Source organism: Scyliorhinus canicula, chromosome 5 (assembly GCF_902713615.1).
Source record: "Scyliorhinus canicula chromosome 5, sScyCan1.1, whole genome shotgun sequence".
Taxonomy (NCBI): Eukaryota; Metazoa; Chordata; class Chondrichthyes; order Carcharhiniformes; family Scyliorhinidae; genus Scyliorhinus; species Scyliorhinus canicula.
In genome coordinates this window covers 52526355-52541593 of record NC_052150.1, presented here as the reverse complement: position 1 = coordinate 52541593, position 15239 = coordinate 52526355, and the positions used below count along the sequence as shown (strand labels likewise).

General features: G+C 44.6%; 1 protein-coding gene across 1 annotated transcript in view; it reads right to left on the bottom strand.

The window, feature by feature from the left end:
* Positions 1–5928: 5928 nt before the first annotated feature.
* The window catches only part of LOC119965981 (GMP reductase 1), a 153369-nt gene continuing 144058 nt past the window's right edge, over positions 5929–15239 (bottom strand). The window contains exon 9 of the mRNA XM_038797052.1: positions 5929–6570. Within this exon, the coding sequence (XP_038652980.1) occupies positions 6390–6570 (181 nt within the window). The 3' untranslated portion in view covers positions 5929–6389. The remainder of the gene's footprint in view (positions 6571–15239) is intronic.

The window sequence follows — 15239 nt, the reverse complement described above, 5'->3', positions numbered from 1 at the left end:
TAGCATAAATGCTTCACAGCTCCAGGGTCCCAGGTTCGATTCCCGGCTGGGTCGCTGTCTGTGCGGAGTCTGCACGTCCTCCCCGTGTGTGCGTGGGTTTCCTCCGGGTGCTCCGGTTTCCTCCCACAGTCCAAAGATGTGCGGGGTTAGGTGGATTGGCCATGCTAAATTGCCCGTAGTGTCCTAAAAAGTAAGCGGGGGGGGGGGGGTTGTTGGGTTACGGGTATAGGGTGGATACTTGGGTTTGAGTAGGGTGATCATTGCTCGGCACAACATCGAGGGCCGAAGGGCCTGTTCTGTGCTGTACTGTTCTAAAAAAAAAATCATAGAATACCTACAGTGCAGTAGAAGATTATTAGGCCCATTGAGTATGCACCAACCCTCCGAAAGAGCACTCTAATAATAATCTTTATTATTGTCACAAATAGGCTTACATTAACACTGCAATGAAGTTACTGTGAAAAGCCCCTAGTCGTCACACTCTGAAGCCTGTTCGGGTACACAGAGGGAGAATTCAGAATTTCCAATTCACCTAACAAACACGTCTTTCGAGACTTGTGGGAGGAAACCGGAGTGCCTGGAGGAAACCCACGCAGACACAAGATAACATGCAGACTCCGCACAGTGACAAGTGGGAATCAAACCTTGGACACTGGTGCTGTGAAGCAGCAGTGCTAACCACTGCTACCATGCAGCCTTGGTCCTACTGTACCTACCTAAGCCTGGGTGCTACCAATCCCCATAGCCCTACCTAGGGGCAATTAGCATAGCCAATCTACCAGGATGGATTAGAAAAGGCATTTTAAATAATAGTATAACTGATCAGAAGTGGAAACGATGAATGAACTTGAAACATTGAAAAGGTTTTTGACAAGGTCCCGCATAGGAGACTGATCAAGAAGATAAGAGCCCATGGGATTCAGGTCAATTTGGCAAACTGGATCCAAAATTGACCTAGTGGCAGGAGGCCACTAGAGCAGTGTTCATCAAACTTATTTTCCGGGGACCCGTTTGTACCAACCGGCCAACCTTCGGGACCCAACCCGGCCAACCTTCACAACCCACGCCGGCCAACCTTCACAACCCACGCCAACCGACCTGCGCGACCCACCATTTTCTCTTACCTTGTTTGCTGTTGACCCTCATATACTCTCCTCCAATGGAACCTGTTGGATGAAGGTGAAGCCTTCCGGTGTCGGAAAATATGGAGTCTCCATCTGTCCAAAGTTCTGCAATTTTTTCCGGTAAAATTTTAATAACCCCCCCCCCCCCCCCCCCCCCGCATAGTTTTGCGCATGCGCGCCGATGATCTGGCACGCATGCGATGTGCGGCTACATCTTATTTAGATGTTTGTGGCTTGTAGCCGGCGTTATTAACAGCCGGCTGTTGCGCACAGATGTGCGCGATCGGGAGTGCCGCGACGGACGGCTCCACGACCCTCCCGACACCTGCGGGTCGTGCCCCCGAGTTTGACTGCCTGCACTAGAGAGTATTAGTTGAAGGTTGTTTTTGTGACTGGAAACCTGTGTCCAGTGATGGAATTTAACCCCGATAAGTGAGATGATGCACTTTGGGAGGACTTCCAAGGCATGGTGGTAGGACGCTAGGCAGGGATAAAGCAGAGGGCAGGACCTGATTGAGGTGTGCAAAATTGTGAGGGACTTGGATAGGTAGATAGGAACCCTTAGCAAAGGGGTCAATAACCTGGGGACACAGATTTGAGATAAAGGGCACGAGATTTAGAGGGCATTTGAGGAAAAGTTTCTTCACCCAGAGGGTGATGGGAATCTGGGACTCGTGGTCTGAGAGAGTGAACAAAGAACAAAGAAAAGTACAGCACAGGAACAGGCCCTTCGGCCCTCCAAGCCTGTGCCGACCATGCTGCCCGTCTAAACTAAAATCTTCTATACTTCCTGGGCCCGTATCCCTCTATTCCCATCCTATTCATGTATTTGTCAAGATGCCCCTTAAATGTCACTATCGTCCCTGCTTTCACCACCACCTCCGGCAGCGAGTTCCAGGCACCCACTACCCTCTGTGTAAAAAAACCTGCCTCTAAACCTTGCCCCTCGCAGCTTAAACCTATGCCCCCTAGTAATTGACCCCTCTACCCTGGGAAAAAGCTTCTGACTATCTGGTAGGGGAAGAAGCCTCTGCAGCATTTTAAAAAGCTTTTAGATGAGCACTTGAAACACCATAATATACAAGGCTACAGACCAAATGCTGGAAAATAGGATTAGAATAGAAAGGCGCCTGATGGTCGTCAATGACACGTTGGACCTCTTTATACTTCAAAGTCGAGAAATGAAGTTAAGTGAAGGGAGTTAATTCACTGGAGTATGTAAAAATATTAAATAGTGTCTAAACGTCTTAAGTTTATAGTCAAGAAAGTATCTCCTTTAACAATTTCACAAAAATATAGGTAATACTGCCGTGATTAAACAACAATTCTTTGGAGACGGGAGGATGCCATCCTGTAACTTGCTAAGACGAAAGGAAACTTTCTCCATTGTTGCTTCTCCACTTCAAGTAGAGTCAAAAGGTCAAGCAGTCTGTTCAAATTAATGACAACTGACTGGCTGTTAAATAGATCACCTTCACTTTGAATCTGTGTTTCATCTTATGGGGTTAAATTAACTTTGATCATGAACTTAAAATATGATTTTTTTTTGTGTGTGTGTGTGTTAACTAATTTTTCTGCTAACAGAATTTTGACCGGGAAGAATGCTGCCGTGAATATGCCAAGCACTACAGTTCTATTGTAGCACTTCTCAGGTCATTGCCTATTATCTGCTTTGTGGCTGTCTACAATGAAGACATTTTACTCTTAAGGGATTTCCCTTGACTGCATTCTCCCAAGAATAGATTGTTTCAAACTCAGAGCACGTTTTATATGCTAAAAACAGTTATATGTAAAAGGACCAGTTTTTCAATTTCATATCCTATTTTTCAGCGAGCAGAGATTATTCTGTAACACAGTTTGGTCGCATATAGAATACTATATGTTGATGTAGTCACTTTGTTTGACCACCCATGGCACATTGATTATAGTAAAATTGTGCCTTTGTGTTCTGTGAAGAATATTTGGCCCAGGACACACTGCCACAGTACAAAATATGTCTCGGTTACTCTAATGGCTACCAACTTGAGATATCACTGACAATGGTATTTTCCACATTTTCACCCAGAAAAACCGTGTTGGAAAAGTAAGATAAATAGAGTAGAGGGAGGACCTGAAACCTGTAGAGATGTACACTTTGTAGACCTGTAAGTTGCCAACTTTAGCCAAGTCTAAAATTAGATACGTTAACAAAAAATGATGGCTTGGCTTCAGAATTTTTATTCAATTAATATATGAATATTGTCCCAGTTTTATCTGCCTAGAAATCCTGTGACATTGTGATGTGTTTGATGTCTTGAATGTTCTGCAATTTGCTATTTCCCCAAATGTTTCACCAAGAAATTGTGAATCATTTAATATGCAGTTGCTGCCTGTAATTGTTTCTGTTTAGGTGTTCACAGGGGAAAGTTAATGTGGGTGTGCTTTATGGGCTAATGTTACTGAAATGAATGGAAAACTTAGCATTTAAAGGGCAGTATTCTGATTCTGCAGTGATCTTGGCAAAAAAAAAGACAGCACCTTTCAGAACTTCAGGATATCCCAGAGATTTACAGCTAATCTTTTTAAAAACTGACGTTCAATCACTGTAATTAAAGGAAACCCAGCAATGAGCACATGGTAAGATTCCAAAAACAGCAGTACAATAATGACCAGGCAAGATTTTAGGATGGTGGTTGATAAGATAAATAACCAGAACACGGAGGCAAACTCCCCTGCTCTTAATTGCATAGTCTTGATCTATTATGCCCACTAGAGGGCAGATGGGCTTCAGTTTAATGTCACATCTGACACCTGATAGCACCTCCTCGCACAGTAGTATAGGGGTTCGGTTACTAGACCAGTTATCCAGTGATCTAAACAAAATGCGCTGGAAACGTGTTCAAATTTCACCACTGCTGCTGGTGGAATTTAAAATCAATTAATTAATGCAGCTGGAATAAGACGCTAGCCTTTTTAATAGTCGATTTGTAATTTTTTAAAACCCCATCTAGTTCATTATGTCCTTGAGGGGAGGAAATCTTTACACCATTGGCCTACATATGACTCTTAAATGCTTTGTGAAATGGCATTGCAAGGCATTCAGTTGTATCAAACTACCACAGAGTTAAAGCATGGGAGATGTACCTAAACCACATTGACAGCAATGATCCAGGAAGGTTTGCATTTTCTCATGGGCAATTAGGGGAGACCTATAAATGCTGGCCTTGCCTGTGACACACTCATCCCAAGAGCAAATATAAAAATTAACATTGCATTGCAGCACCTCCTCAGTACTGAGCCGAAGTGTTAGCCTAAAATTTCTGCTGAAGTGTGTCTTAAACCCACAACCTATGACTCAAAGACGAGTGCTACCAACTGAGCCATGACTCACCTGAGTGTTGTTTTGGGAACCGTTGCTGCAGTGTCTATGCCAATTAATGTACATTAATTGTTTAAATTACCCCATACACTGGCCTGGATCATTTATGACTGGACTTAATACTAATCAGACAACTGTGATCGGGCACCCAAACGAGGTTGCAGAAGCTGAGTGTTGACAAAGGAAAAGTGTAGGTTCAGGATTGATTATACTGAAGTGTACAATACTATTAGCTTATAGACAACTAAATGTCAGCATGTTTAAAAGTCAACGATCCTGTAATAGGAGAGCGTCTCGAACTTAGATGAGGGTGGATGAAAAGAATATTTAGTTTTATCTGCTTTAAGCAGAGGGTTATGAATGCAGGGAATGACTGTCAAGGAAAACAATGGGGGCTGATTGTACTGAAAAATTCATGACTGTTAGATAAGTATCTGGTTCACAATTTAATGGAGGTGTAGGAGAAATATCATGAGATATCTTTTCCCAACGCTACAGGTTAACAAAATGAAAAACAGTGATCATCTCTGTCCTGTGCTTTCTATATTCCTTTGATCCTTGAGGAGATGTGCGAGGCAAGATTTTTTTTTTTACACAGAGGTTGGTGAGTACCTGGAACTCACTGTTGGGGGAGGTGGTGGAAGCAGGTACGATAGTGACGTTTTAAGAGGCATTTGACAAATACATGAATAGGATGGGAATAGAGGGATATGGATCCCGGAACCCCAGGTTTTAGTTTAGGCAGGCATCATGATCAGCACAGGCTTGGAGGGCCGAAAGGCCTGTTCCTGTGCTGTACGGTTCTTTGAGGTCATTATGTGGATTCTGCTGCTGTCACATGCTCTGGTTTATTAGCTCTGTTGGAAACTCATGGTTGTTTTATTTTATCCAACTATGTATAAAGTTTAAGAATCTTTGTCAACTATTTTACAACACCATGGAATTTTTAAATACCGCTTCACTTGTCTTGTGAAGTGATTTGCTTGCAACGCTAAATATAATCAAACCTTATTAAGTAGTCATTATATGATTTCAAAGTTTAGCTGCTTAATCCTGATTAAAGCTAAAAACAGATCTAAATTTAGCGGATTACCAATGTTGCTAACCCGTTCACTGGATGTAAAGTCGGTCAGTTTTACTTGCCCAATTTCAGTGAAAGAAAGGTTGACTCGAGAGTTCACTGACATCATTACACCACCAAAGGGTTAATAATAGGAATTGTAGTGAAATACACACGGTTAGTTTCTACTTTCATAATTTACTGCCGAAGAAAGTATTTCAAAACAAAATTAAGTGATTTATCTTGAAGTACAAAAGGAAACAGTATCAGTTCAAAAAGGTTAAAATTGGCTTTGTGTTTCTGGAGAGCTCCAACTGATCGAATGGTAAATTCCACTCCTGTAATATCACTACATGAGGGAGCTACATACTGTTAAAACGAACCCATTTGTTTTAAGTGTTTAATTTTTCATTCCACATCCTCAGACAATATACACAGCTTTTTAAGCAGTATTGTATAATTAAAAATACTTCAAATAAATTACATTAGAGTTTCACAACATTCACAATTGTACACTCCTGAACAGTGATTGAGAGGGTTTTATGGACTGGGCAGTAGTGCCCCATATTTTTAATACCTGAAAATAATTTGGTTGAAAGAATTACTGATTTTTCGCCTTGAGGTGTCGACTGTACAAGAAGAGAAAACATCGCAAACCTTGCTGAAAGTTTAAGATCCTAGAAACCACTATTCCAACAGTTTTTTTTAAAAAGCTTAAAAACCAGAGAAACAGCAAATTATTGCACAATGCAAAATTGAAAATTATATTGAACTGCACTCGAGCATTTGCATGAGACATCACTGCAGAAGTGGAACTCTTCAGTTTCATTTGGCGTGAGAGCCCAAGCTAAGAAAACATTTGGTTAGACTGCTGTGTTACTCGGATAAATGTTGTTCTCCTGCTCAGTTCCTTCAGCTTCGCAGCTCCCACGTAGGTGCAAGTAGAGCGTAATCCCCCTAAAATGTCACGGATTGTATTCTCCACATCTCCTCTGTATGGAACCTCCACTGTTCTACCTTCTGAAGCCCTGAATGGAAAAGAAATTAAGAGGTAATGTTAGATAAGAGCTTAACATGTGAAAGAAAGGGAGTGCAACGGCCTGTACTGCCCTCTCCAACTCCTAATAACGCTAACTTCTGGGGAAGGCAAGAGAACAGAAAATAGCATGAAGCTCTTCTCTCAGGCCAGATGCATTCAAGCAATTTCCAGGAGAACATCAATTTAGTACACTCTGCTCCTCACAATATGATCTTTATATTGGGCAGAATGGTGACCCCTTTGGAATGCCTTCAATTGTTCACCATCTTGACTCCAAGCTACTGGTTACCTGCTATTTAATTCTTTGCTCGGTTTCCACTCTGATCTCTCTTTCCTTTGCCTTCACTGTTTCAGTAAAGCTCAAGGAATAGCAGCAACTCATCGTCAAATTACATGCAACAATTTCTCATAGACTTGCTTTCAGCAGCCCCTATTCCCTCGATCGGGTGCTGAATGTCTGGGAACATGGTTTGCTAGGTGGCCTTCAGGAGGCACAAGAGAACTGTGCAACTCCCATCTAATTGACATTCCACCATTGGCAGGCACATGCATTGGCCCTTTCTGCTCTCCAATTTAATTGAAGAAGATTTTCCTGCACCAGCAGACTGGCGAGCGGCCTCCCACGCAATTTAGTGGGCACAGTGACATGATTTCCAATGCGATGGGCTGGAATTAATTATGCCCATTTCCCTCTCCCAAGCCACTGTATCCAAATCCAACAAGTTCACAATGATGTCAAGAGCCCAGTGGATGAAGCACTCTCATACAGACCAGACCAGAAGATCCTGGGTGTGATTGCCAATCATGAATGAGTTAGCTCATCGGCCATGGTATAGTATTTGCGTTGCTGCTGTCGGCTTCAGAGCCTTTCAGCTGGGAAGGAGACATATTAGCCTGAGTTTCCACTCCTGAATGTTACCCAGTGACCCATACTGACTGGTTTGTATGCGTGTGTGGTTATTGGATAAGGACAGGATTGGTCTCTGCACTGGCCCTGTTGTGGTTTTTTTCTTTTTCTCAAAATAACCAGAGGAGGGGACAATTGGAGTCACAAGAAAGCTAGCTAGAACCAGATAGCAAGAGTTTCTATAGGTACTTAAAAAGGAAAAGAATAAGTAAAGTGAGTGATGGTTCTATAGAGAGTGAGAATAAGGAATTAATAATGGAAAATAAGGAAATTGCGGGTGAATTGAACGTATATTTTTCATCAGTCTACACTGTAGAGGGTATAAAGAACATCCCAGAAATCTTCATGAATCAAGAGGTGAAAGAAACTTAAAACAATTCCAATCACCAGGAAAAGAGTACAGAGAAAACTATTAGATCTAAAGTTGTCAAGCCCCCAGGTCCTGATAGACTTCATCCCAGGGTCTTGAAAGGAGCCGCTGCTGAAATAGTACTTGCATTGGTGGCAATTTTCCAATTCATTAGATTCTGGAAAGGACCCAAAATATTGGAAAACAGTGAATGTAACCTCTCTATTGTTTAGCACAGGGCTAAGTCGCTGGCTTTGAAAGCACACCAAGCAGGTCAGCAGCACGGTTCGATTCCCGTAACAGCCTTCCCGAACAGGCGCCGGAATGTGGCGACTAGGGGCCACATTGAAGCCTACTCGTGACAATAAGCCATTTTCATTTCTATTCATGAAAGGAGAGAGGCTGAAAGTAGGAAACTACAGGTCAGGTAACTTAGCATTCATCATAGAGAAAATTCTAGAATCTATTTTTAAGGAGGTTATAGCACCTACAGACATCTCAATGCAATCAGGTGGAGTCAACATGGTTTTGCGAAAGGGAAATTATGTTTGACTTACTTCCTCAAAGAACTCTAATAAATTAACAAGCAACATGGATAAAGGATAACCTGTGGGTGTAGTGTACTTAGATAGCCAGAAGGCATTTGACAAGGTGCCAAATCAAAGGGTACTATAAGAAATAAAAGCTCATGGTGTGGGTGGGGTAACATATTGGATGGATAGAGGATTGGTTAGCTAACAGGAAGCAGAGTAGGAATAAATTGTGGGCAGCACGGTAGCATGGCGGTTAGCATAAATGCTTCACAGCTCCAGGGTCCCAGGTTCGATTCCCGGCTGGGTCACTGTCTGTGCGGAGTCTGCACGTCCTCCCCGTGTGTGCGTGGGTTTCCTCCGGGTGCTCCGGTTTCCTCCCACAGTCCAAAGATGTGCGGGTTAGGTGGATTGGCTATGCTAAATTGTCCTTAGTGTCCTAAAAAATAAGGTTAATGGGGGGAGGTTGTTGGGTTACTGGTATAGGGTGGATACGTTGACTTGAGTAGGGTGATCATGGCTCGGCACAACATCGAGGGCCGAAGGGCCTGTTCTGTGCTGTACTGTTCTATGTTCTATGTTCTAAATGGGTCATTTTGTGGTTGGTAAGACGTAACAAGTGGAGTGCCAGAGGAATCAGTGCTTGGGCCTCGACTGTTCACAATCTACATCAATGACTTGGATGATGGGATGGAAAGTATGGTTGCTAAATTTTGACAGGTAGAATGGAAAAGCAGAATATTATTTAAATGCAGAAGACAGACGAATTGAGGTACAGAGTGATCTGGATGTCCTGATACATGAAGTTAATATACAGATACAATAAATGCTTAGAAAGGCAAATGGGATGTTGTTTATTGCAAAGGGAAGGGAATCTAAAAGGATGCTTTGGTACAGTTGTACAGGTCATTGGTGAGACCATATCTAGAATACTGTGCACAGTTTCACTCTTATTTATGGAAGGCCATAATTACATTAGGAGCTGTTCAAAGAAGGTTCACATGACTGATTCCTAGGGTTAGGGTTATTTTATGAGAAAAGTCTGGACAAGTTGGGCCTGGATCCATTGGCGTTTAGAAGAATGAAGTCTTAGTGAAGCATATAAAATCCTGAGGGGACTTGACAGGGTGACTGCTGAAAGGATGTTTCTTCACGTGGGAGAGACTAGAATGAGGGGACACAGTTTAAAAATAGGGGTCTCCCATTTAAGATGGAAATGAGGAAAAATATTCTCTCAGATGGTCATGAATCTGTGGAATTCTCTTCCCCAGAGAGCTGTGGTGGCATAGAACATAGAACAGTACAGCATAGAACAGTGTGGCAGGGTCAATTCATATTTTTTAAGGCAGAGGTAGATTGATTCTTGACAAACAAGGAAGTAAAAGGTATCGGGGCAGGGAAATTGTAGAGTTGAGGCCACAATTGTCATAATCAGACCAGCCACGATCTTGTCAAACGCCAAAGCAGGTTTGAGGTGCCAAATAGCCTACTCTGTTCTTAATTTGAATATATTTCCATACGAGTCTGGAGCAATGTCTTTTAACATTGAGAATGTCCATGAGAATTGTGGGCTTGGGGCCAGAACTGAATCCATTTGCAAACCAGCCAAATTTGAACTTTAAAGAAATTGGAAGTGGAATGGGAAAATAATGTTAAGCCAAATTGTTGATATCAAATGAGAATTTGCAGCAGGAAACTTTTTGAAACTACCAACAATTGAAGTTAAGATGGCTAGTTTTGATGCACAGATGTTTGTAGAACACGAGGTCTTAACGTGGCAAAAACATTAGCGTCCTTAAACCGAGAACAGCTAAAAGCCGTAACTAAACAGGTAGGACTTAAATTACCCAACAGATAAAGAGACATCAGTTTCTCGAGACTCAGTCCAGAGTCAGAACATGGAGAAGAAGCCGATTGGAACCAGACCAAGTTACTTTAGCTAAATTACAGCTGGAAAACCTAAGGACAGAGCTAAAGTTTCAGGAAAGCAAACAGAGGGAAGCTGGAGAAACAGGGGTTTTCCAATTCCAAAAATTGGGAGTTGCAGGCACAGAAAGAGAGACACCCAAGACAGCCTGAGGTTGCTTGGGAAAACCTCACTTTGTCTGGTAACGGCACAAACAGGATTCGAGGTCCTCAAATTCATTCCCAAATTTGAACAGGAAGACGTAGAATCCTTTTTTGCTACTTTTGAGAAGGTATCCCATCAGCAAGATTGGATACAGGGTCAGCTTTTTTTATTCGTTCCTGGGATGTGGATGTAGCTGGGTGGGCCAGCATTTATTGCCCATCCTTGAGGGCATTTAAGAATCAAACACATTGTTGTGGGTCTGGAGTCACAGGTATGTCAGACCAGGTAAGGATGACAGATTTCCTTCCCTAAAGGGGCATTAATGAACCAGATGGGGTTTTACAACAATCATGGTCATCTTTAGACTTTTACATAGAACATAGAACAGTACAGCACAGAACAGGCCCTTCGGCCCTCGATGTTGTGCTGAGCAATGATCACCCTACTTAAACCCACGTAACCCGTATACCCGTAACCCAACAATCCCCCCATTAACCTTACACTACGGGCAATTTAGCATGGCCAATCCACCTAACCCGTACATCTTTGGACTGTGGGAGGAAACCGGAGCACCCGGAGGAAACCCACGCACACACGGGGAGGACGTGCAGACTCCACACAGACAGTGACCCAGCCGGGAATCGAACCTGGGACCCTGGAGCTGTGAAGCATTGATGCTAACCACCATGCTACCGTGAGGCCCCAAACTTTTAATTCCAGATTTTTATTGAATACAAATTTCATCATCTGCCATGGCGGGATTTGAACATGGGTCCCCAGAGCATGACTCTGTGGGTCTTTGGATTACTAGTCCTGTGACAATACCATTACGCCACTGCCTCCGCAGCAAAGGCCGAGGGAATCTATCCTACGCTGTCCCCTGGAGTGACGGTTAATTACAAACAGACCAAAGCCCCAATTCTTGGTGTTTATAAGTTGGTCTCAGTGGCCTACAGTCAGCAGTTCCAATTTCCCTGAGAAATCCACACACGCCTCCTTGGAATTCAAAAGAATTAAACTGATCCCATTTGACCAGTGGGTCCATGGTTTAAAAATAGCACACAACTATGAAGGGATACGGGAATTGATATTTTCTTGAGGGGTTTAAAATTATAATACAAAAAAAACACCTTGAGGAACACTGTGGTGAATGTGATTCACACTATATATAGTTACCAATATCACTCCATGTATATATGTTCATTATCTACCCATTGTAAGATCAATGCTGTATATAGTTGCCAATATAACTCCGTGTATATATGTTCACTGTCCACCATTGTAAGTGCAGTTGCACTATCCGACCACCAGGGGGAGTCGCTCAGGGAGTACGTGAGAGTTTGTACTGGGCTCCTCCCTTGGCTCCGCCCAGGACTCCTCCCCCTGGGACCGATGTATAAAGATCAGTGCCTTAGAGCCAGCCTGCCAGTTCATGGAGTTCAGCGACGAATAGGCTGGCTCTGTTGTAAGTGTATTAAAGCCTCTGTTCAGATCCAACTACACGTGTTCGCTGAATTGATGGTTCCATCAAACACCAGGTTCTTCAGCAAGGGCAGCTGCAGTTTTTTTTTAAATTTTCCAATTAAGACCAGAAGGCATAGAAGCAAATTAGGCCACTCGGCCCATCGAGTCTGCTCCACCAATCATTTTTGTTTTATAAATATCTTTATTCTCCTTTTTCACATTTTTTCCTGTATTTACACCCACCAACAATAATCAGCAACAGATATGTCAATCCCCATAACAATAACAACGATCCCATCCTCCCACCAACCATCAGCCCGCATGTTTACATAAACAAATGACAAAAGGGCATCAGGGATTACCCATAGTCATCCTTAATATACACAGCCCCCCATCCCCCCCCCCCCCCCCAAACTAATATTCGATGTCATCCAGTTCTTGAAAGTGCATAATAAGTAATGCCCATGACTTGTAGAACCTCTCCTCAGTTCAAACTTAACCTTCTCAAGGGTCAAGTATTCCAACAGGTCCCCCCGCCACGCCAGGGCACAGGGTGGAGAGGCTGCTCTCCATCCCAGCAGGATCCGCCTTCGGGCGATCAACGAGGCGAAGGCTACAATATCTGCCTTCACCCCGTTTCCAACCCTGGCAGGTCCGACACCCCGAATATGGCCTCCCGGGGGCCGGGGTCTAGTTTCACGTGCACCACCTTGGAAATTACCCAAAAAACCTCCTTCCAGTAATCCTCTAGCTTTGGACAGGACCAAAACATATGAACGTGATTAGCGCCCCCCCCCCCCGCGCAACGTTCACACACATCTTCTACTCCTTCAAAGAATCGGCTCATCCTCACCCTTGTGAGGTGTGCTCTGTATACCACCTTCAGCTGTATCAGCCCCAACCTCGCACATGAGGTGGAGGCATTTACTCTCCGGAGCACCTCACACCAGATCCCCTCCTCCATAACCTCTCCCAACTCTTCCTCCCACTTTGCTTTGATCTCTTCCAGTGGTGCCTTATCCTCTTCCAAAATAGCTCCGTACATTGCTGACACTACCCCCTTCTCCAGTCCCCGTGTCGTCAGCACCTCTTCCATCAATGTGGAGGCCAGTTCCTCCAGGAAGCTCTGTATCTCCTTTCTGGCAAAATCTCGAACCTGCATGCATCTAAACATTTTTCCCTGCTCCAGCCCATACTTCGCTTCCAGCTCCCTCAATCCTGCAAACCGAACCCTAAGAAACAAATCTTTTAGCGTCTTAATCCCCTTCTCTTCCCATTTCCGAAATCTTCCATCCCACTGCCCTGGCTCAAATCTGTGGTTCCCCAGAATCGGCATTTCCCTTGATCCTGCTACCAACCCGAAGTGTTGGCGAAACTGCCTCCAGATTGTCAATGAAACTACTATTACCGGACTCCTTGAGTATTTCCCCGGGGCTATTAGGAGTGCCGCTGTTGCTAGTGCTTTCAGTCCCGACCCCCTGCACAAACTCTCCTCCATTCTGACCCACTGGGAATCAACCCCTCTGACCCAGCTCCGCACCTTCTCCACATTCGCCGCCCAGTAGTAGTACATCAGGTTCGGGAGACGCAAATCCCCTGCCTGCCTTTCCCTCTGTAGCAGCACCTTTCTCACTCTGGCCACCTTCCCTCCCCATATAAACGAGGTAATCCTTCCCTCAATTTCCCTGAAAAAAGCCTTTGGCAAGAAAATCGGTAGGCATTGAAAAATAAACCGAAATCGCGGCAACACATTCAGCCCCCCCCCCACCCACCCCTGCCCCCACCTCCGGCCGAGACACCACAAAATACTCACTCTTATCCAGATTCAGCTTGTACCCCGAGTAAGACCCAAATACTCACAGTAGCTCCAATATTCCCCCTATCGACGCACTCGGTTCTGACACATACAGCAGCAAGTCGTCGCCATACAAGGACACCCTATGTTCTATCCCCCCCGCACTATTCCTTTCCATGCTCCCGAACTTCTTAATGCGATTGCCAATGGCTCAATCGCAAGTGCAAACAGCAGGGGGGGACATAGGACATCCCTGCCTCGTCCCACGGTGGAGAGAAAAGTAGCTCGAGCTGATATTGTTTCTGTCGACACTCGCCTTCGGCTCCTTATATAATAACTTTACCCAGTTCACAAATCTTGGTCCAATCCCAAACCGCTCCAAAACTGCCATCAAGTACCCCCATTCCACCCGATCAAACGCCTTCTAGGCGTCCAATGCCACAACCACCTCTGTTTCCTTCCCTTCTGCCGGTGCCATAACGACGTTCAAAACCCTCCTAATGTTCGAAACAGCTGCCTCCCTTTCACAAACCCCATCTGATCCTCACCTATCACCTTCGGGAGGCACTCCTCCAGCCTACCCGCCACCGCCAGTACCTTCGGCAGTACTTTTGCGTCCACATTCAGAAGTGATATGGGCCTATACGACCCACACTCCCGTCGGATCCTTATCTTTTTTAGCAACAGTGAAATCGATGCCTGCCCCAAGGTTTGTAGCAACACCCCCTTCCCTTACGCCTCTTCAAACATCCCCATCAGGGGTGCCAACTTATCCTTGAATTTTTTATAATATTCCACCAGAAACCCATCCGGCCCTGCCACCTTCCCCGACTGCATCCTCCTAATCGCATCTTTTATCTCCTGCTCCACTATTGCTCCTTCTAATGTAGCCCTGTCCCCCTCCCCTAGCCTCGGGTACTCCAACCCATTTAGAAATTCCTGCATCTCACGGTCTCCCCCGGGTGGCTCTGACCTGTACAACCTCTCATAAAACTCCTCAAAAACCTTGTTAATCAGCTCCGGAGCCACCACCAACTGCCCTGCCCTATCCCTCACCTGAAGAATTTCCCTTGCCGCTGCCTCCCTCTGGAGCTGACCTGCTAACATACGCTCCACCTTATTTCCACGTTCATAAACTGCACCCCTTGCTCGTCTCAGTTGGCGCACCGCCTTCCTGGTGGACAGTCGGTCGAAGCTCGCCTGTAGTTCCTCTTTTCCAGCTTCACTGGGTCCCCATCTTCTGCATAACTCCTATCTACCTCCAACATCTCATCTATTACCCTCTGCTGCTCCAACCTCTCTTTGTCCACCTTGGCCTTAAACGAAATTACCTCACCACCACCTTTAGAGCCTCCCAGACAACTGCCTTTGACACCTCACCCGTACAGTCGAAACCTACATATTCCTTAATTACCTTTTCAATTCTCTCACTTGGTTCCCCAAAAGCCCCACATCCAGTTTCCACCCCGGCCTCTGTGCTACCCCCTTCTCCAGCACCATATCCACCCAATGCGGAGCATGATCTGACACTGCAATTACAGA